Source organism: Onychostoma macrolepis, chromosome 03 (genome assembly GCF_012432095.1).
Source record: "Onychostoma macrolepis isolate SWU-2019 chromosome 03, ASM1243209v1, whole genome shotgun sequence".
Classification (NCBI taxonomy): domain Eukaryota; kingdom Metazoa; phylum Chordata; class Actinopteri; order Cypriniformes; family Cyprinidae; genus Onychostoma; species Onychostoma macrolepis.
The window spans coordinates 46,396,103-46,418,797 of NC_081157.1; the positions used below are offsets into that span (position 1 = coordinate 46,396,103).

A 22,695-nucleotide genomic window follows, 5' to 3' on the forward strand; every position below is an offset into this window, starting at 1 on the left:
AGTAAATTGTTTATAAATTCTTAATTATATAAAAAAACATCATTACACACGTTCTGTATTTAGCAGAACATGTGGTGAGAACAAAATATAGAGACTGTGTGTAGTTACACTGAAAAACGCTTTCCCTTACAAAAATGTTTTTTTTTTTTTTTTGGCGTATTGATTACCATTTGTAGGCTATAACCCGTTTTATTACAAATACCATGGTTAATATGGTTAGAGTAGCAAAACCATGGTTAATTTGTGGTTACCATGGTTCAACTATATGTTTATTTTTTTGGTTTAATTTGTAGTAAAACCAAATTTTCATAAGGGAAATTTTATGATTTTTTTATGAGTTAATGATTTAAAATAAAAAGTTTAAGTCTTAAAAAAAACAAAAAAACAATCTGAATATTGAGGTTCTGGCTTAAATTCCTTCTGTCTTGTTTCATGCGTCTCTGTCTTACTCTCTTTCACATTCCTCAGTTAGTACTTTGGTGTAAGTCTGAATTCTGTCTGAAATCTGTGAAGTGCTGAAGGATGATGCCCTGGATGGGCGGTGCTCTACTCTTCCTCCTTCTGGCTGTGGTCAGAACTGCAGGTAAAACCCACTTGAAATTACCACCGGGTCACTCAGAATACAAAAGATTATAAAATTGTGGTTTCAGTTGTTTCAGTAATGCAGGTGAAAGAGAGAGCAGCCAGACACATTTCTCAAGGCTGCGTGTGAAAGCTTGCACAGATGTGTGGTGATTTTGTGTGAATGCATTGACAGTGTCCTGCGGCGTGTATGACAGGAGTGTGAGTTTCATTTGCGTCTCTGAGTTGGACGTAAGCTGTTATGTTTAATACGCATGAGTAAGTATTAGCATGTGTGTGTTTTGGAGTACTGTGACATACCATGGTACAGTAATCAGATGTAGTATATGGTACTGTATAAATATATTAATAATTACATATCATGGGACTGTAAAACATAACACAAAAAGCCTACAAGGGGGGGGGGTTCATAAAATAATATAAATGACAAAAGCACATAAAATTGTTAAAAATGAAACTAAGATTAAATCAGACACTGAACACATAATATTATTGAAAAATAAAACTAAAATGACATTTTATATGTCAAAAAATCAAGAGAATTTTGGTTTCTCAGTTCATGACCCCTTTAAGTCATTTCTGTGTGTGTCAGTGTCCAGCAGAGAACTGCAGTGCTCCATGTGGCCTGTGGGGGCGCTGCATCCAGTGCGGGCTCAACTGGAGCGCTTTGAGGCTGGACCAGGCTGTGCGGCCAGAGAGGGCGGACCTAAAGAGACCCATGTGATTTCTGTGGGCAAAGCCTCCAACAAACTAGTATGAGACATTTGCTTGCTCGTATTTGTCCAGTTGGTGTCCAAACGTCACATTTGGGTGTCCTGTCCGCAGGTAACGGTGGTGTTAAGACCTTTGACCGTCTCTCGGCCCATCAAAAGGCCGGTGATTCTGGTGTTGAGCTCCCAGCATGCCGTGCATTGGGTGTTGGAAAATGAGGGACTGTCACACAGCATCAACGTGCTGGTGCAGGTGTGTGATGTTACTTATCGTCCCACACTGACTCACTGATCTGAGTGTTTAATTTAGTTTTTTAAAGGAATAGTTCACCCAAAAATAAAAATGTATTCCCGCTCAGGCATTTCAAGATGTAGATGAGTTTGTCTATTTATGGGAACAGATTTGGAGATGTGTGTAACAGAGATGTAGCATTATATCACCTGCTCAGCAATGGATCATCTGCAGTGAATGGGTGCCATCAGAATGAGAGTCCAAACAGCTGATTAAAAATAAATAAATAAAAAAGATATTTTTAACTTTGCTAAAGTTTGCTCCAAAATACTAGTCCATAATCCATAATACATTTTAATTGGAGAAAGCAATATTATGGATAGTTGTTTAGCTGGAAGCAGCGGTTTGAAGTTTGAAAAAAAAAAGTGTCTTGATGGATTGGTTTCTTGCAAACACACAGCTTTTCGCTTCACAAGACATTAACTGATGGACTGGAGTGGTGTGGATTATTGTGGTTTCATCAGGTGTTTGGACTCTCATTGTGACGGCACCCATTCACTGCAGAGGATTCATGTGATGTAATGGTAAATTACTCCAAATCTGTTCCCATCAAAAAACAAACTCTTCTGCTTCTTGGATGGCCTTTTTTGTTTATTAATGTGACACTGCTTTGAAATGATTTATATTGTATTCAAAAAAACTATATAAATAAATGTGATTCATTTGGTCACTTTGCATTGCATTTCGCTTTTCATTTTGAGAAAAAAACTTATTTGAAACTGGATTTTTTTGACTGGTTAGCAAGTATTGCAGTTTACCAGGCAGTAATAGATAAACTCTATGTAGATTTGTGTATTTTTGTGACTTTGGGGGCCCCTAGAGCTAAATAAGTGGAATTCACTGTGGTCACATTTGTTGCTGCCGAAAAGCAATTCATCTTTTTCACGTACATTCGTATCTGCTCACCAAACTTATAACAGGCAGAACAGACATTTGGGCGGGAAAGCGGGGAAGAAAGACGCCATTCGCTTTATGATGTTGAAACTGGTATTTTACTTTAAAAATAAACTTCCATACAGTTGCCTTAATTAGAGAAACATTGAATCTAGGCATTCACCTGCTCTCCCAGGTGTCTTTCAACTCCACAGCCGTCTCTTCGAGCTTGTCCATCCGCGTGGTGAAGGTTCCTTCTCTGCCACGGCGGCCACAAGTCCTGCTTCGCTGGATCCTCCAGCGTCACGCCACCATCTCGTCACTCACGCACACTGTTCACGCGAACCGCGTTTACCTCCGTCTGGGAGAGGGTAAAAACACATACACATCCTTTTATTTAAATTGTTTGAAAATTGGCGTGTGCTTTATTTTGTCTTCATTTCCATTACGTCTGGACTCCAGAAGCCAACATGCCGAGTGAGTGCCGCCTGTGGTCTCCGTTTCTGTCTCAGAACTATCTGGCCTCAGATCTGCAGGAGCAGGAGGTTCATGGCTGCGTCCCGTCAGACCAGCCCGCGGAGATGGAGGTGCACATCATCCACCTCTGGTCCTCAGGATCCGGCCTTTGCGGGTGAGTCAAGTTCTTGAGTCTGAGTGGAACATCTCAAACTGAGACGAGAAGTGGAAACTGAGTGCATCGGGTTCATAAAGACTGGGTGAATTTAAAAGTTTTCAAAAGTTCAGTTGAACTGGAAACATTTCTTTAAGCACTTTAAATGAACATGTACATAAAATTATGTTTTGTTTTGGTTTTTTTTACACAAAAATATTGCAGAAAAAATTTACATGTAAAATTTAAATTCTACTACTAGTAATTTTTAAACTAGTAAAAGTTTTGTTTTTTTAATTAGTAGTCATAAAAAGTGCCTATAAATAAAAAGAAAAAAGAAATTAAATTAAAATTGAAAAAATAGATAATATTTATTAAAGGTGTCATGCCATGAGAAATCAAATTTGCCTTGATGTTTTGTTCTTTGTGCTATTAAAACATCCTTCAAGTTTCATATCTTAAAATATCCTCCTCGTTATAAACAAGGCATTTATTTAATCAAGCTCCAAAAGTGGCTCATTTTAGATCTGAGGGTCAAGGTGACATCACCTGGATGCAGTCGTTTGCATAAACACTGCCTCCAGAGCAAGGAATCCACGAATAGTCATCTTCTCACCATAGGCCCCGCCCACTGGCATTCTGCCTCTAATGGCTGACATTTGGGCCGTTTCTCAAACGGAAGGCTGTATCCTCCGGCGGTCGCATTTGTAGGCTGCATACGTCATAAAGAAAATCTTATTTTAGAATATTAACAGTTATAAATTTGACCATTATTCTTAGTTAAGTATAAATAAGTATAAAATGCTCAGTTAACTGAAATAAACCAGGCTTGATGACGTATGCAGCCTGCAAATGCCACCTCCGGAGGATGCAGCCTTCCGTTTGAGAAACGGCCACAATATTATAAAAAAATCCATGTCATGACACCTTTAAAATGAAATAAAGATATAGACTGAAAGGAAAATGAGAGACACATAAAAATGCCATTAATGATAAATAAATGTAATTAATAATAAAATAATTAATATTAATGTCTTAATAAAATAATCTAATAATGTAACATGACATTTCAAACTGCTTTGTATAAAAATGATGTAATTTTTTAATTCAAAATATATATATTTTTAATTTATATAAAGTATTAAAAAAATAAAAGGTAAGAAAATTATAGTAATTGATCAATTTATTAAACTTAAATAAAGATATACACTGAAAGTAAATTACATGCATAAAAAGGACAATAAAAACAATATAAATAATGTTTTAATAAAATTAAAACGCTCATTAAGACGGTGACTTGTCGCCACCTACTGGCGATTTTATTTTTAAATCTGCAAGTATCACTTGGATTTGCCATCATTTATTGCTTTATTTATTATATTAATAATACACTTAATTGAATGATAAGAATATGACATGATATGACAAAACATGACATACAATTAATAAGGATAGAAAATCTTTGCCTCTATAAAGGTAAAAAAAAAATGCACCTATAAATCAAGAGGGCAAATATTGTCCTTTAATAGAAAAGGTGTGACTGTGGTCTAAGTGGAAGAGTTCGGCCGTCGGGCAGTTTTTGTTCGTCGGCCGACTAAGTTTTCTGTGTGTTCCGTGCCGTTAGCTGAAGTTGGTCCTCGCCGGCTTTTTTTTCGGCTGATTCAACATATTGAATCGGCGTCGGAGCTCGTCGGTCAGTCGGGCCATCTGATCATTCTGATTGGCTGTTCAGCTTGCGAAACAGTGCGCAAGAAAAGGCGCAGAACGGACGTGCTTCTTGGGCGTCGGGTGTCGGCTTGGTGTGTCAGGGCAACTTTGGACCCAGACGCTGCCGATGTGAGCCGACCCCGCAGTCTGCTTTCGTCGCCACTAGTTTGTTGGCGTCGGCTTGGCGTGTACCAGGCTTAAAAAGTTTGAGAACCACTGCTTTAAAGTGTCTCTCTCTCAGCTCTCTGCAGGTGGAGGTGTCTGTCTCTCTGCTGCCTCCAGTGGCTCGTTCAGTGTATCACAGGATTGTCTTGATCCTCAGCAGTGTGGTTCCGGTCAACTGGGCTCTGGTGGCTCCAGAGGTCAAAGGTCACATCAGGGTCTATGTAAGTTACATTTGCATTTCTAACCTGTGCTCTTTTCCAAAAATGCTTTCTCAGCTATGAACAGTTGCGTCTCTCTCATTCAGTCGTCCAACAGCGTGAGTCCGCCATACCGAACTCAAGCCCCCGGCTTCAGCATGACCAGCACCGTGACCTCTGACCTCCTCAGCACCACCAACCTTCTAGAATGGGCTAATCAGAACGGCTTCCCCAAAGTGACCTCGTACACCGAGGCTGATCTGGCCAATCGCTTCGTCGTCAGGCTAAGAGAAGGTGGAAAAGTTTGTTTTTTTAACATTTTCTTGAATATTTGATCAGATTGAAATTTTTTAGTCAAGGTCAGAGTAAAATATTTAATACTACAGTGTCCTGAACTATTTTTTAAAAAGCATTCAGTGGATTAAGGCCCTGTTTACACTAGTGCGTTTTCGTTTTAAAACTGTGTTTTAGAATGAAAACGATCCCCGTTTACACTGGCGTTTCCGCTGCATTTCAGAAACTATCTCCGTTTACACTACACAACCTAAAACGCATGTCACATGACCATTCACGCAGGTACAACCATAAATATTTATAGGTAGATTCCGTATTATTTAGATGGCAGACGCATCTGTGTGCTTGGAGCGGTCGAATGGGGAATCTACCCATACATATCTATGGGTACAACAATGGGCCCTTTTTTTGCAGTGAGAGGCGCCTTTTTTTAATTGTTTTCGGGTGGCAGTGAGCGCTCTGCACGCTGTTTATGCGCCCGGGGCCCGCCTGCTGCGCCTCGCGTTTTTGCTGAGTGCCTGAAGTTAAAAAAAGAGCAACTCTGAGCGGAAAAGCGCCCATGTCATCGTGTTTTTTTCCATTGTCCAATCGAATGAAAGGAGAGGCGGGCCTTAGAAAGTCCGGAGACTGCAATAATGGATGAGAAACTTGTGATGTCTGTCATGGGTTTTACCCGGAGCTGTATTTTTTAAGTATTTACTTAACAGCAAAAAAAAAAAAAGATTTTAGAGCACTCACGCTATAATCCTTTGATTAGACTGACAGGACAACTGATTTGGTGTTTTCCTAGCGTTCAGTATGATTGGGGCCTTAGAAGGCAGCTGCCTATGTAGACAGCAAGGTTCGCTCACTAGGGTTTGTGATGGAGCCGTGTCTGTGGTTCAGGAGGGTCAGACACAGAACTGAGGTCTTCAGATGGGCGGCAGGATGACATCATAACAGACAGAAGCAGGGAGGCGCTCAGCTGCCACTGTGAGGGCGGAGCTCTTACTGTTACCGTGGACACACAGATGCTACAGGTAACCAATAGACACACTGCAATACTATTGCTTACTTAATGCTTATTAAAGTTGTGTATTTTTGTAGGTGCATTTTTATAAAAGTGTGTGTGCGTGTGTGTGTGTGTTTGTGGCTGTGTGTGCGTGTGCGTATGTATCTTTTTGAAATGAATGAATAATTTTATTCATCAAAGTTGCATTAAATTTATCATAAGTGACAGTTTTTAATAAGGCAGTTAAAGTTAAACGCTGAAGTTATTTGTATTATTGAGATATTTTAGTTTTTATATTTTAAATTGATTTTTATTTATATATATAGTTCTGCTTTCTTTTTCATTTTAATCAAAGTATAATTTAGTTCTTGTATTTAATTATTTTAAATCTTTTTTATATGTCCATATAGTTTTTATTAATTTTTATTTCAGTCTAAATGTTACGGAGCCCCTAAGGGGAAATTTGCAAAAATTAAAGGCTTTCGTGTTCTCACGCAAAACTATTTGCTCATGTGTTACAGTTTACGGTTGCATCACTTCTGCCAATCTTCAAAGAAATAGGGATGGGAAGATTCCCCGATTCGCTCGGTGCATTGGCATAAAAGCTAACGATGCGATGCATCGATTTAAAAAGTGTGCATTGGACACAAGTTGGCATTTGTATCGCGATGCCAACCCATCGCGTTGTGTTTTCCTCCGTGCATAACTGACATGTCACAGGTATATTCTTGATCTGTAAATGTTAGAAAGTCATGCAAATTTGCTGTCAGGAGTAGGCGAGCCTTACACGAGTGAACGAGCGCTGCTGCACGCGTGCGTGCTAAACAGACGCAGCGCAATAGAATAGTAGTGCAATAATTCCTCATTTTGCTAAAATATTTGTTGTTGGACATTAAATGTTTTGTAGAATTTTAAACCTACATATAAGTATATTTTTATGATAGCAGTAACTGTAAAGGGAGTATTGTAATGGATAAATAAAATGTAAGCTAATAGTCCTAATTACTAAGCTCAGATGAGTTAGTGTGTGTCTCTTATTAAATGTAGTCTTTTTCTTTATTTATTTTCATTTTTAATTCAGTGATTTTAATGCTTTAAAGAGCAATTGTAATTGTAACCAGAGAGACAGGCTGCATGGCTGTGATAGATTGTGAGAGAGTCAGTGATAATATTATTGCTTTCCTATTGGCCAGTGTTAGAGGAACTCAGCTTAGCCTGACAGTTAGCCTGCTCTGGACCAGGCATAAATTGGCACAGTAAGGTTGATCTATGTTAAATTTGCTTTATGGAACCAAATGATTTGACAACGAGTCAGACTACCTGAAAGTCAGACTAACTAAGTTAATTTATGATTTGCTGCCTTTCTGAACCAAAGAAATAAAAGGGGTCATAGTTTTTCCATTGCATCATATTGTATCAAATCGCATTGTGTTGAAGTGAATCACATCGGTAGCTGATTCATATGTATCTTTAATGTATTGCATCGTTGGCTATCGAGATGTGTATCGCATCAGCCTCAGTTATGAGTTGCACATTCCTACAAAGAAGAAAACAAGAGCATGGATGCCTAATTGAGATCTATTTTAAACTCGGCCTTCAATACTAAAACATTGTTTCCGTTCTTGCATTCCAACACAGATAAATCATCACTGAGTGGCATAAGAACAGCTTTTCCCCTCAGGCTATATTCCACCTGAACAATACATAACATCTCAGGACTGTACATCTGTGCAAAACCTCTCAAAACTTTTCATCTGTAAAATAGCACATTCGTAATTCTTTCTATTTTCTCTATATTTTGGACATAACTTCTCAAAACATTTGCAAATTCATAATGATATTTTATCTAGAAAAAAATATGAATGTGCTATTTTACAGATGTTATGTATTTATGTATTTAAAATAGATCTCAATTAGGCTAATTCATGTGCATCCACACTCTTCTTTTCTTCTTTATAAGCTGGCAGAAGTGACGCAACCGGAAACTGTAACGCGTGAGCTCGCAAAAAGTTTCTTGTGTGCACATGAAAGACTTTTTTTTTTTTTTTTGCAAATGTCCCTTTAGGGGCTCCATAAAATGTAGTTTTAGCACATTTAAAATTAAGCTAAATTAACAGTTTTCAAATAGCAAATAAGCATATTAGAATGATTTCTGAAGAATCATGTGATACTGAAGACTGGAGTAATGATGCTGAAAGTTCAGTTTTACATCACAGAAATTTTACAACATATTCACAGAACAGTTCTTTTCAATTGTAATAGTATTTCACAATATTACTGTATTTTTGATCAAATAAATGCTGTCTTGGTGACAGAAGAGTCTTCTTTCAAAAACAATAAATATCTTATCAACCCCAAATGCCTGAAAAGGTGTGTTACATTATTTAATATTCTTTACATGTTCAAGTTTTATTAATTGAATTGTTTATATACACACAGACTTTTCCAGTGTCGGCAGTGACCCTGCGAGATCACAACTGCCGTGGTGAATTTAATGGAAGCCATTTCCTGTTGCTTTTCCCGGTCATTTCCTGCGGGACGGAGGGAGAAATGGATGAAGTGAACAGAAGTGTTCATTACACAAATACAGTGAGAGACACATTATTCAACACAATTGTAAAATTAATGTACACAGCAGGGTTCCTCAAATCTTTCCCTGGAGGGCTAATCTGCTGCAGAGTTTAGCTCCAACCCTGATCAAACTCACCTACCTGTGATTTTCTAATGATCTTGAAGACACTGATTAGCATGCTCAGGTGTGTTTGATTAGGGTTAGAGATAAACTCTGCAGGAAAGTGGATCTCGTGGGCCAGATTTGAGGATCCCTGGTATACAGTATAATCAATATAATCAATGCACATGATGTCTTGTTTTTCTGTTATGCAACTGAAATTCTGTCTTTCAATTTAATTAAAAGAGAAGGTTCAAAGAGTACCATAAAATTATTATAAAAAATAGAATGGTCCTGTAGTGCAGTAAATAATCCTGACCTGGGTCACACCGTCTCACCATCACTAAAGATGAAAGCATAAATTTGTCAGCTGTAACCACACACCAAAAACAGATGACCTGGGTCACACTGAACCAGATCCGGCAGAACAAACCATTAACAGGTTTGGCGATGGGAGCGTCTTCAAAAGACACAAAGGCAGAAGGCTCATTTTCTACCATTATATATTTGAACTGTATTTTTAAGGTGTTCCTGTGGAAACAGAAACCACCCGAGGGTTTGAACAATGAGACAGGCGGGGAGGTGTTGGACGAGACGAGTCTGATAGCCATTCATGTGAGTGTTTCAAACCATCAATGTGTACTTGGCAGCATCTGAACTGTTATGGGAACCGGATGCTCATATTTTACTGATTTAAAACAATATATAACCATTCAGATTAAGTCTCTTATTGCTCACCAAGGCTGCATTTATTTGATCAACTATACAGGAAAAACAGTAATTTTGTGAAATATTTTTACAATTTAAAATCTAGTTTATGGTTTTAAGTGTCTCTAATAATCAAAAATAGTAGTTCAGAGTCAGCACACCTAACAACAAATTCAACAAAAATAATAAATTAAGGAAGTAGCATACAATAATTAAACATGAGTAATTAAGAATAAGGATAAGATAAAAATGTACAAATTACAGGCTTGCTAAGCTGTTACTGTGTGGTTACTAGGAGGTTGCTGCTGTTGCTAAACTGTTAATATTGTGAAATATTATTACAATTTAAAATGGCTATTTTCTATGTAAATATATAGTAAAATGTAATTTATTCCTGTGATGCAAAGCTGAATGTTTAGCATCATTACTACAGTCTTCAGGGTCACGTGCAGTGTTGGGGAAAGTTACTTTTAAAAGTAATTACAATATTGCGTTACTCCATAAATATTGCTTTACTTAGTTACTTTATGTGGAAAGTAATTCATTACATTACTTTTGCATCACTTTTTATCACCTGGTTTGGGCTTGTTTATTTGTTTTTCAATAACAAAAAACTCAAAAGTTATGTTTTTGGCAACTGTAAAGGCCCTTTCACAGCAGAAGTAAAATTAATAAGCCTCTGGCTGAGGGAGTGCCTCTGCACCACACTCCCAATTTCCAAAGTAACTTGCGTTACTTCATTTGAAAAAGCAACACTTTACTAGTTACTAGTAATCTGATTACGTAACTCTCGTTACTTGTAATGCGTTACCTGCAACACTGGTCACATGATCCTTCAGAAATCATTCTAATATGCTGATTTGCTGCTCAAGAAACATTTCTGATTATTATCAATGTTGAATTTCATTTTTAGGGTTCTTTGATGAATAGAAAGTTCACAGGAACAGCATTTATTTGAAATATTATCTTGTAGTATTGTAAATGTCTTTACTGACACTTTTGAGCAATTTAATGCATCCCCACTGAATAAAAGTATTAATATCTTTCAATAAAATCAGAACTTAGTGACCACAAACAGTTCGTAAATGATGTACATTTCTTTTCCTAACAGCCATTGCTCTAAACTGCCTGTATCTCATGTGTGGCTCACTTTTTTTCATCTGGTTTCTCTCTGTTTAGATCAGCTGTGAATCATCTCTGATCACTCCTGTGAGTCCAACAGACGTGACTCCGTCCTCCAGGCCTGAGGAGGCGCTGCGCTTCAGTCCCTGGGTGCCGAGAGGCCCCGCCGCTCCAGTCCTGTCCATGGAGCTGTTTGTCACTGAGGCCTACGAGAAGAGAGCCGTGGGGCCCTGCGTGATCACAGCATACAACCGTGTCTACGTGCAGGTCAGCGTTATCTGTCACGTTTGTGCGCTTGTTTCCTCTTTGGCGTCTCCTCGAGGTCAGAGCGGATGATAGCACAGCGGTGGAGTCCATAACATGATTAAAAGAGCTCAAGGACGTGAGACTCCTGTCGCCGTGTGGAGGTTTCATTAGTGTATGTCAATGAAGGCCACAAATGGACGTTTGCAAAAAAAAAAAGAAAAAGAAAAAAAAAGAAAAGTGGAATAACAAACTACACTTGCAGCTTAGCCGTGTATGATGTGAATGACAAAACAAAAAAAAATATTACCCACAAATAGAATAGCCTAATAGTTCAGAGTCATAGCTTGTAAGCAACCTACAGCTAGCAATAAACTGAACAAAAATAATAAATAATTATTTATAAGTTACTAAGATTGCTAAGGTGGCTTTTAGCATAATATGGCTAAGGTGTTCTGAGTAATTAAGAATAGTAAAGAAAAAACTATAAACTTAAAAATATGTACAACCAATAGCGTTACATTTCTATTATTTTCATGTTGCTGTGAGGTTGCTAGGGTGTTATGGATGGTTGATATGCTGTTGCTATACATGTGATTGCTGGGGTGTTCTGAGTGGTTGCTGGGCTGTTGCTATGTGATTGCTGGGTTGTTATGAGTGGTTGCTACGCTGTTGCTATGTGATTGCTAGGGTGTTCTGAGTGGTTGCTAGGCTGTTCCTATGTGATTGCTGAGTTGTTTGCTATGTGGTTGTTAAGCTGTTGCTATGTGGTTGCTGGGATGTTGCTATGTGATTGCTGGGGTGTTCTGCGTGGTTGCTACACTGTTGCTATGTGATTGCTCGGGTGTTCTGAGTGGTTGCTAGGCTGTTGCTATGTGGTTGCTGGGATGTTTTGAGTGGTTGATTAACGTAATTTCTTTCCATTTCTCTCTGTCAGATCTCGGTGGGTTCTGGTGTTGCTGAGGCCGTGGAGCTCCAGTCATGTCTGGTCTCTCCTCTCTCAGATCCGCAGGCTCACAGCGGCTGGTCCATCATTAGAGACTCCTGCCCATCCGACCTGTCCTTCAATCTGAGCCACAGGGAAACCCAGGAATCCACAGACAGCACAGGACATGATGAAGACGAGAAGATTGACAGGAAAGATGACAGAAGACTGTCGCAGCCGCTCTCACGCTGGAGACAGATGGCGAGCCACAGCGGAGACGAGAGAGCGAGACGAAATAAAGACGAGAGACCCAACAGACTCGGAGCGAGGAGACCTGAGGAACACAGACGGAAGAGACGAGAGGACGAACACGAGAACGCAAACATGCTGCGGTTCAGCTTCATCCTGCGCCCCATCTTTAATAACTCCATCCAGTTCCTGCACTGCCGGCTGCGTCTGTGCGCATCAGTTGAGGGGCCCTCAGGGGCCACCACTCGGATCTGCACAGATGGGCCTCAAATACCTCCTCTCACACACACAACTGCTTCTCAACAGGTAATGAACTCTAATGTGGGAAAATGAGCTTTTTGAAACTGAATCAGTTGAATCAATTGTTTCGCAAAATGATTCACTGTTTCGAAGCATTCTTAAACACTTACAAATGTAAAAAAAACTCAGGCCAAAAAATCCATAAAAACAGCTTTACAAACCAACTGCGAATGTTTTACTGAAAGTGCAATTATTAAAATTATTAAAACAAGACAATAAATAGACAACGTCTTTCTGTTGCATTGTTCTTCCTGATTGCACATCTGTATAGTCTGATTCATGAACAAATTACTCTTATTACCCAGTTCTTTTAATGACTCATAAATAAGTCTAAAACCCACAAGTTATGAGATTTGAATCATCAAATAACTTGCTCTCTCTTTGATTCCCTCAGTTTGTTTGTAGTGATTCTTTATGTTGTCATCCACATCTGATTATTTCATAATATAGTGTATTACATAATATTAACTATAGTAACATATAATAGGCCTAACATTTTTATATATTATATTCAATTCATCACATTTTAAATTAATTCTATAAGTTTTGAAAACATTTAAAGATGCAAAGCATCAGCATTGCTTTGTCCTGTTGTCTGTCACTTAATTTTCTCACAATTTCCATACCCTGTACTGCACCAGAAGTTGTGTTTGGGCCAATTATCAGAAGTGCTAAAAGAATGTAATGGAACTGGAGCCAAAACTATTAAATTCTTTATGAATCTTATCCTCAGGAGTAATGAACACTAATGAGATCTCAACATGACATAATTTACTAATCACATCTGTCGATATCTGCTAGTAAACATTTCATATCAGTCTCTCTTTCTATCATACAGTGTGAGTACAGAAATCTCTCTCGGCCTGTGTTGGTCACGTATCCTGCTGGGTTTCTGGCTCCCCCTGCTGGTTTGTACACATCCTCATTCTCAACTCTCATTTGCACAAAAGTTTTGCATTACTTTAACACTTTAATGCTTTGTGTTTTTGTGTCTGTGTGTGTATGTTTATCAGGTAAACTTGCTCAAAAGCCTGCTGAGATGTCTAAACAGACTCCTGCAAACAGCGGTGTGTTTTACCCCTCATAAGTAATTTTTGGTTAATAATTGCCCTGCAAGGAAATTAAAATGGATAGTTCACTATCATTTACTCACCTTCTAGTTGTTCCAAATGTGTATGAGTTTAGTTTTTCTGTTAAACAAAAAATACATCCCAGATAGCACAAGTACATCTGCAAGATGTCTGTTAAAGATCACTTGATCTGGAAAGCATCTGCTGTGTACAAACATCTGAGACATCTGACATCTGATAGAAAACGTCCTATAGACGTATTGTAGATGAGCAAACGCTCTAAAAAATATGTCTTGCAAATGTAAATGCAGACGTCAAATAGATGTCTCTAATGTACATGTGCTATCAGGGGGGTAGTATGGGAAAAACTGTTTTGGCTAAAAAAAAAAAACTGTTTATGATTACGATTTGCAATATCGAACAGTATACCAGGTGTTTTAAAGTACAGGTCTTGCACAAAAATAATTGCTTCGTGGACGTTCTTACGTAAAAAATAAGGTGGAAACTGTTATTTACCTGGTTTGTGTTTCAGAAACAGGTGAGGGTCCAGTGTTAGTGGTCGTGTTCTCTGCGTTTGTGATGGGTTTGTGTCTAATGGGGTGCTGTGGTGCATTTACAGTCACACAGGTACAAACACACAGACCCTCAAGCAAAACAATCGTTTAACAGAGTTTGTTTTTTCTTCTTCTTGACAGCTGTTTATTAACACAAAACATTTTACTGGTTGGTTGTCAGGGAGGCTTGATATGACCCAGAGAGACGGTGTTATAGAGACCACGCGACAGGACAGCGGCTTCAGAAACCCACCGATGCTGATGGAGCAAACCAGCGGTTTCCACGAGGTGGACTAAAGATAACCCTGATAGCACACGAACATCATAGAGACGTCTATTTGACATCTGCAAGACTTATTTTTTAAAGTGTTTGCTCATCTGCAATAGGACGTTTCCTATAAGATGTCAAATAGAAGTTTATTAGATGTCTTTAAGATCCAAAACAATAGAAAAAAACAATAGAACCATCACAGAAAATTCTAATGGTTTCCATTACAAACCATTACACACATTACAAACCATCAACTTTTAACCATTGAAACCATAAAAAAAATGGTTGTCTGTAGTGTGTTTTGGGACATAGCCTATTCTGTTAGGATTTATTGGTTTTAAAAAGCCACCAATAGAAGGTGACCAATTACCAGTAGAGACCAACTACCCTGCTGAAAAAAGCTAAATCTAGGCTGGATGACCAGCTAAAACCAGCCAACCAGCTCAGGCTGGTTTTAGCTGGTCATCCAGCCTAGATTTAGCTGGTCAGCAGGCTGGTTTTAGCCACTTCTTTAGTTGGCCAGGTTGGGAGACCAGCTTAAACCAGCCAACCAGCTTAGGCTGGTTTTAGCTATTTTTTTTTTTTTTTCAGCAGGGGGGTCCATTACAGTTTCAGTAAAATCAATACAAGACCCATTATAACCAGTAAAACCATTACAAATTTTGTGATGTGTCTATTGTTTTTTTCAGCAGGGATGTTTATGATTTAAAATGTATGTAAAACTGATATCTTACATTTATCTGTCAGATGTTTGTACACAGCAGATGCTTTCTAGATCAAGTGATCTTTAACAGACATCTTGCAGACGTACATGTGCTATCTGGGATACGACCGTCAAATTCAAAACGTGACATAAACGAACAACCTTCATGTGTTTTCTTTAAGGCTGAATTTGTGTACCACTGTTCTGAGGTGCTTTTAACTTATTTGTCTTGCTGCTTTAGTTGTGCTGCTAAATGTAACACCATAAATGATCTAAAATGATTATAGATTTGTGTATAAGATTTGCGCTCGTTTAATGTTCTTTAGTTCAATTTTCAGTCCTTTAATTGTTTTTAATTTACTGTGTTGTAGTACATAGACAATCATGTCTTAAATTCTCAGTATATTAAAGAAGTTTAGCCTGGATACGCTGACAGTGAGGGTTGGAAAGGATCTTTTATCATGTACTTTAAAACAAGATAAACTTCTGCTGAGAGCTTGAGAGTGCAGAAATACTTTTACCTTCACAAAGAGATTAATGTTCTTATAAATCTGTTGCATTGCTACGTGTTTATTATTAAATGGCATATTATATACAGAGTGATTATTGTTCCTTAAATGTTCCATGATAAAAACGTTCCGTGATTATGACATCACAACCACGAGCAGCCAATCATAAGTCTTGGAAGCTATATTTCTACAGTGTAACCTGCTAGAAGTGTTTACATATTTCACAATGCATTGTGTGCAATAAAGTTAGATATACATGAGCAAACGTTTGTTTTGGTGCAGACATCTTTCTCAAGCATTACATATAGTGGGCTTTTGGGTAAAATATAACAAGACCCCTGTACAATGAGCTACCCAAGTTGTTTGTGTGCAGCTGGTCTCTTTCAGGTCCCATGGTACAATCCGCTGTCGTTCTGCGAGTGTGTCTGTAGGTGGCGCTGTAGTTCCAGTCTCCTCTGGAAGCTGAGAGGGCAGTGCGAGCAGCTGAACGGCTGGTAGCTGCTGTGTTTTCTGCTGTGAGTGATCAGATTGGAGCTCTGACTGAATGCTTTACCGCACACCACGCACACATGAGGCTTCTCACCTGAGAGATGACAGCGGTCACACACATATTAGCTCTGCCTCTAAAACTACTGAGCTGCCTGGCTGTTTACTACTGACTACACAGGCAGCTAATCTGCTTTAAGCACACAAGTGAATGTAAACAAATGCAAGTACCTGTTTTGCAACACTACCCACCTTCCAATATCACTGTATTAGTGCACGTGTTTCTACCTTTTGTTATATTACTCTTGCTATTAAATTAGTTAAATGTTAAATCTAGTTAATGTGGCTGTGTGTATTTTTTGCAAAGGCAAATTTGGCAAAATCTTTCTCTCTTCTGACCAGCATAGTCAATGTCTTGATATTTCATTTCCTCTTTTGTAAAGTCATTGAAATGCAGTTTTTTTTTTTTTCTTTTGCTATAGGAGCAAATGGGAACACAAAACTTTCATTTAGGTGACGTTTCCTTCTGAGAACCATGGAAATATGAAAAGGGTCCAGAGATTCTGACTTTAGCATGTTGCGTTCTGGAATTGCCTTATAATTTATAAGTCAATGGAAACCCCATTATGCATTTTACCTGTGTGTATAAATGTATGTTTCTTCATATCGGACTTCTGGTGGAACCTCTTTCCGCAGTAGGGACACGGGAACGGCCGCGTGTCAGAGTGAATGAGCAGGTGTGTGGAGAGAGTCGACGACCTCTTAAACACCTTCCCACAAACCTTACAACCAAAACTCCGCTCCTGAAACACACATTTACACAGGCTGTGTTTAGAAGAGAGTACTGCCATACTAGTTATGCTGTATCTAGTATGTAGACTCTTCACGCAGTATGCAATTGCATGTTCTGTATGCATGATATTTGGGTGACCTACTACATCTTTACTCATTATTTGATAAGACTGCCAAGTGTTTTTTAGATTATTTAATTTCAAGTAATTAAATAAACTAAAATAAAACAAACACAATAAGGTTTTAGTTAACTATAATAACCTCGGTACAGTATTTACTTGCAAACTATGTATACAGCCAGCTGTTTAGTACTTACTCTCACCCTCAGTATTCCTGGTCTGTACCCATAAGGCTGTTGGGCATGGCCCAGGGAGCCGGCCAATGGGAGAGCAGCCCTGTTGATATGTGACTCGCACAAGTGCGATGTCAAACCCACAGCAGAGGACAGGAGCTACAGAAGACATAGCAATATTAATATCATATCATAAATGGAAATAACATTGTGTTTTACATTGTTCTAATGTGTTACTGTTAAACCATATGTGATCTTATGTGTATCAAGTTTGGGGATTAAAATGTGCATGTCATCACGTATGAAGCATGAAATGTTTGACCATGAAAGCCACACAAAAACCCACATGTGATTCCCACAAGTGGTGAATGTGTGGAAATCCTGTCAGGTGATCAGATAAGGACTAAAGCATTGTCAAATCATTAAATCATTATCAAATCAGTCTCTACATATTTTACTCTATTATTTTTTACTTTATAAAATGTTCTAGCTACGCTTTCCCTCTGCATAAATTAGGTTTTCCTCCAGCCTATATTTCTCATTTGTGAGCAGCTTTGGATCAATATGGAAGGCAGTTTCTGCCACGGAATTTTTAAAAAATAAAGTAATTTAAGTAAATGACTAGAAAAGTTAATTACCTAGGATTTTTTAAATCTCACAATTCAGAATTTTTCTGCAATTTTGAATTTACATTTCACAATTCAGTTTTTCTTCCCCACCACTGAATATAAACAAGAAAGGTAGCCTAATTGCAATTTTTAAGTTGCAATTCTGTCTATTGTGAGATATAAATTCATATATATATATATATATATATATATTCCCGTGGCGGAAACAGATTAATAAACAAAGACATGGCTTGGCTTGGCTAACCAACCAATGCGAACATGACACATGAACCAAAGAACCAATCAAAACATAACACAGAGACAAACGAATCACATGACAGAACATGACTGTGGCCAAACTACAAATTAAAAGACATGAAAACAATGAACAAGAAACAAAACCCAAACAGTTACAGATTTCACATCATCAGCTGCGGCCTATGAATCTAAATGCATTTGTTCTGTGCTGTCAAGCTGATAATTACAATCAGGTGTGTTCAGTAACGGACACACACGGCCGTGCCTCACCTTCTCACAGTGTGGACATTCACACAGCGGCGTCTGGACGTTGCTGAGCTGATGGTGACTGAGTAAAGCCTGAATCAGACGCTCCAGCTCGCTCTTTCTCTCCACCGCAGCAGAGCATGATAGGTTAGACAATGGACAAACTCCAGACTGCTTCACTGCCATCACACACAATACAATAGAATGGAATATGTCCTGTCTTTTCATCTCAGCATGCAAAAATGACGACCGACAACATGAATTAAAATAAAACAAAATGTTAAGTGATGTTTTTGTGCAGTAATGGAGCACACACATTGAATCACTCACTCGTTTCTCTTCATTAAGGCCCATTTACACCAACAACTATATTAACGATCAGTTTATTGAGCCCGGTCTCATGAAAATGCGTATCAATAGCACAATTATTATTTTTTAATTTATTGACTTTGGCGTGCATACGATACGCACTTTGTTGGCGTGCATATAATACGCATTTTGGAGTACATATAATACGCACCCACCCCACACCACTAAACCTACCAATTGCGTATCATATGCACGCCAAAATCCATGTTTGCATATAAATAGTAAGCCAAATAGAAACAGAAAATTGTGCTGTTGAAACGCAAATTCATGAGATCAGGTTTATTCTAAGCGCGCGCTGCCGTTTTGTCTGGCGCTTTAAACGTTCACACTCTGGGTGGATTCTGATTGGCTGCCAAAGTTTGTATAGTTCATTAACTGGGAAAATTGTGCTGAAAGTGATTCCAATGATATCATTACTTTGTGTCGTTTTTGTAATAACTGTAGAATGGTTTTTAAAACGCTCGCACTCCTCAAAGCATTATGGGAAATATATTCTTAAAACTGAACAACACAATACAAGGCAGTTGGAACTGTTTTTGTTGTTATTAAACATTCATGAATATACATAGCTAGCATGGAATGTTCTCAGAACGTTCCAGCAAGGTCCTCCATGTTATGAACAAATGTTGTTCCAATGTTAGTAGAACTTTTGTTTAAAGTTACCTAGTGTTTAATAATGTTCTGAAAATGTAAGCACAAAAACAGAAACATTTATTTGGACGTTCATCTAACATTTTTAACATTTTGTACTGTGCTAGACTAACTGAGAATTGTCACTGCTCTTGTATACCATTGCTCTCTTTTTGGTTTGATTGCTTCTATTGTTCTCGTCATTTGTAAGTCGCTTTGTATAGAAGTGTCTGCTAAATGATTCATTGTAAATGTAAATATTACTAGTTGTTTCAGGATGTTCAGAGAACATTCAAAGTAATGTTCCTATAACGATTTGAAAATGACAACAAAATCCCTTAACCTTTGCATAAGTGAAAAAAAAATACAAATGTTTTAAAAACTGGTCGTTTTGAACATTCTGAGAACATTCAGGAAATTTTTTTTTTCATAACTTGATGGGGACATTAGCAAAATATTCTTAGAACATTTTTGCTGTCTGGGCTATTAATAGAATAGTTATTGGTGAGGTATTTAGTTCTAAGAAAAAATATCATGGTGAGTCACTCAAGTTGATTCTATCAATTTGTGGGAGTCATTTGTGGGAGTTAAGTTCTCATGAGTTGCAAGCGGTCATATTTTCATGAGTAAAGATTGTAATGCAGACCCTATTTTCTATATGAGTGTCTTCACATGCCATGAGAAACTCTAGCAATGCATTTATTGCATATCATGCTCAATCTGCCACACTATTCCAGTCACTGCTGGTGTTGAATTGTGCTGAGCTGTTCTTATACCTGCAGTGGATGAAGGCCAGGGTTCGGGTTCAGCTCCAGCTCCATCAGTGCTGTTATGGGTTCGGCTGCTCTCAGTGGATGTGCAGGGCAGCAGCTCCAGAGCCGCAGAGCGACTGCTGGACGTCCATCCATCATGATGCTGATGCTGAGAGTGGGTGGAGCGTGTGGAGTGATGCCCCGCCCTCTTACTTTTCACCAGAAACGATCGTGGCATTTCAAAAGCGGGACTGAAGCCACGACAGATGAGGTCAGGTTACAATCTGAAATGAAAGCACAACAAATCCCAAATGTTTTAATAGTTTATTCATACTGATCATTGTTAATAAGTTCAGTGAACAATATAAAATATGTGTATAATATATTTATTCACAATAACTAGTTTCAATATTTTTTGATTCTCCACATTAGAAGATAAATGAACAATTAAAGCTAAATACTATCAAATATAATATTAACTTTTTTAATTAATATTTAGTTATTTCAATATAATATTTTAATGAATATAAACATTAACATAACATATAAACATTATCATAATATACTATATATAGTATACATTTATTCATAACAGGATATAGCATTCATACATAACAATAGAAAAATACTATAGAAAATAATATATCAATATACATTTATTCAAAATTTGATATTCAGTATTAGTATTGTAATTTTATTTCATAATATTAATATATAATATGAATATATACAAATTATCATAATTTTAAACAAAATACACATTTATTCGATATATATTATATATATATATATTAGAATCAGTATTTTTACTTTTTGTAATTTTACATATTAGACGATAAATGAGGAAGATACATATTCTAATTTTAAACAATAAGAAAAGAGAAAAATAAGAACAGAAAAAGAAAAATATGTGAATTAAATTGTAATAATATACATTTATTCATTATATAACAATGTGTATATGTATATTATCTTCATTAATTCTCCGCATCAGAAGAAAAATGAACTAGGACAAGAATGAAATATTCAATTATTGAAAGAATGTATAAATCCCAAGATAGGAATAATCCCGATGTAGATATTTAACTCTGATATGAAGATTGTTTTGCTCAAACAACAATAATCTAGCAAAACAGATTTGAATGTTTTGTGTGCGGTCGATGGCGATGCAGCTGTTCCAGACTGAATTCAGTTAGAACGACAGAATCTGAGGTTTAGAGACGTGAAGCAGCATCAACACCTGCGCCAGCTCACCTGCATCTCCAAACGTCTTCTAAATCATCCAGATCATAGAGTCATTGTTCAAATGAGTTCTCGACATAGACTTTATTTGTCAACTTTCATTAAGCTCTTGACATTAAAAACTAAAATGCACTACATTATGACCAAGTTTCTCTAAACAAGTGTAAAAAAACCAAATACATAAAAGACATGATTTATGCTAAAACTACACTAAACTTAAACCATTAAGCATATAGTAAGAATGTGTGTGTGTGTGTGTTTAATTGATGCACTTACTGTATAAAAGCCACCTGCAGCATTAATAAGATGAAAAGCTCTACAAAAAAAGTAAAAAGTGATGGAAAACAATTTAGATGCACAACCATGATATAACTGCTCTTTCCTTTTTTATATTAATTTATATTTATAGCAGTAGCTGTATGTCTGTTGGCGTCAGACTCACCCACGGGCGTCCGGCGGCGGGCGGCGGGCGATGCAGATGCGTCTGGTTGTGAGAGTTGTGATTCGGTTCTGAAGCTGCTACAGGAAGTACGAGAGTTTTCTGATGTGTCCTCACCAGACTCGCTTCAGACGTCAAATCAGGACAGCTGATAAATCTGCTCATCTATTATCACTGCCATCCATAAGAAAACAGCAGAATGTGCCAATCAGTGTCACTTTCAATCTGCATTTAACCAAATTGCCCAAATAAATCTCCCAATGCACAAAATGTATCTGAATTATGTTTGAAAGTATCGAATATTTCTCCTACAATTCCTCAGGAGAAATAAATGAGTAACAGGAAATGTTCTCTGAATGTTCAAACAAGGCTCTATCAAAGTGATCGACAAACGTTGTTCTAGTAATATTAATAGAACTTTCAATCAGAGTTATCTTCAATAACATTCTCAAATATTTGCACAAAAACATTTATACATTGTTCAGGAACTTCTTGATCATTGGAAGAGAAATGTTTGGGTTAATATTGAGATATTTTAAATGTTCAGATTGGACAAAATACAAATTTGAAAGTCTAGAGGAAACACTTGTAATCCAAGTGTAAGTCAGTGATCTCAACAATGCAAAAAGTACATGATGTTCTTCCTCAGAGATAGAAAATGATATAACACATTCATCAAAATTAAGTGATTTTTTTAATGCTTAAAATGAGATCAATTATCCCTTGTTAACTTCCTTTTTCTGAATCCATTAGCAGATATTTCTTCTTTTTTTAAGCATAAACTCACTTTAAAGGGATAGTTCACCCAAAAAAGAAAATTGTCACCATTTACTCA

At 37.4% G+C, this 22,695-nt stretch overlaps 2 protein-coding genes and 1 long non-coding RNA gene across 4 annotated transcripts; 2 read left to right on the forward strand and 1 right to left on the reverse strand.

The window, feature by feature from the left end:
* Positions 1-836: 836 nt before the first annotated feature.
* engl (endoglin, like) lies at positions 837-15,646 on the forward strand. The gene is given in 17 exon segments (XM_058768295.1): positions 837-840; positions 1,175-1,302; positions 1,369-1,545; positions 2,654-2,828; positions 2,920-3,088; positions 5,016-5,160; positions 5,244-5,430; positions 6,316-6,449; positions 8,861-9,010; positions 9,618-9,707; positions 10,980-11,189; positions 12,103-12,645; positions 13,478-13,547; positions 13,653-13,706; positions 14,242-14,307; positions 14,310-14,336; positions 14,445-15,646. Coding segments are annotated over 17 exon segments (2,445 nt in total). The 3' UTR covers positions 14,561-15,646.
* A 141-nt stretch (positions 15,647-15,787) lies between these two features.
* LOC131536210 (zinc finger protein Gfi-1b-like) lies at positions 15,788-20,417 on the reverse strand. Of its 2 annotated transcripts, none has more exons than XM_058768974.1 (5): positions 20,204-20,417; positions 18,453-18,607; positions 17,347-17,475; positions 16,870-17,035; positions 15,788-16,329 (listed from the first exon to the last, which is right to left on the reverse strand). In XM_058768974.1, the coding sequence occupies exons 1-5, from the start codon at positions 20,415-20,417 to the stop codon at positions 16,130-16,132; spliced, it is 864 nt and encodes a 287-aa protein (XP_058624957.1). In that variant the 3' UTR covers positions 15,788-16,129. The 2 variants fall into 2 exon arrangements, with proteins under 2 accessions (XP_058624957.1, XP_058624956.1); XM_058768973.1 differs by having other exon boundaries at positions 17,341-17,475.
* On the forward strand, positions 18,436-21,969 carry LOC131536211 (uncharacterized). The gene is made up of 3 exons (XR_009269894.1): positions 18,436-18,575; positions 20,210-20,450; positions 21,831-21,969. It is a non-coding gene; the product is annotated as an uncharacterized LOC131536211 (long non-coding RNA).
* Positions 21,970-22,695: the final 726 nt, after the last annotated feature.

What these genes read in the sequence shown, in the direction of transcription:
- LOC131536210 (XM_058768973.1), bottom strand. Translation starts at nt 20,417, where the DNA reads ATGCCACGATCGTTTCTGGTGAAAAGTAAGAGGGCGGGGCATCACTCC. An exon ending in AATGTCCACACTGTGAGAAG is followed by an intron (nt 17,476 to 18,452) that starts GTGAGGCACGGC and finishes TGTCTTCTGTAG; the next exon opens with CTCCTGTCCTCTGCTGTGGG. An exon ending in ACATACATTTATACACACAG is followed by an intron (nt 16,330 to 16,869) that starts GTAAAATGCATA and finishes GTCATCTCTCAG; the next exon opens with GTGAGAAGCCTCATGTGTGC.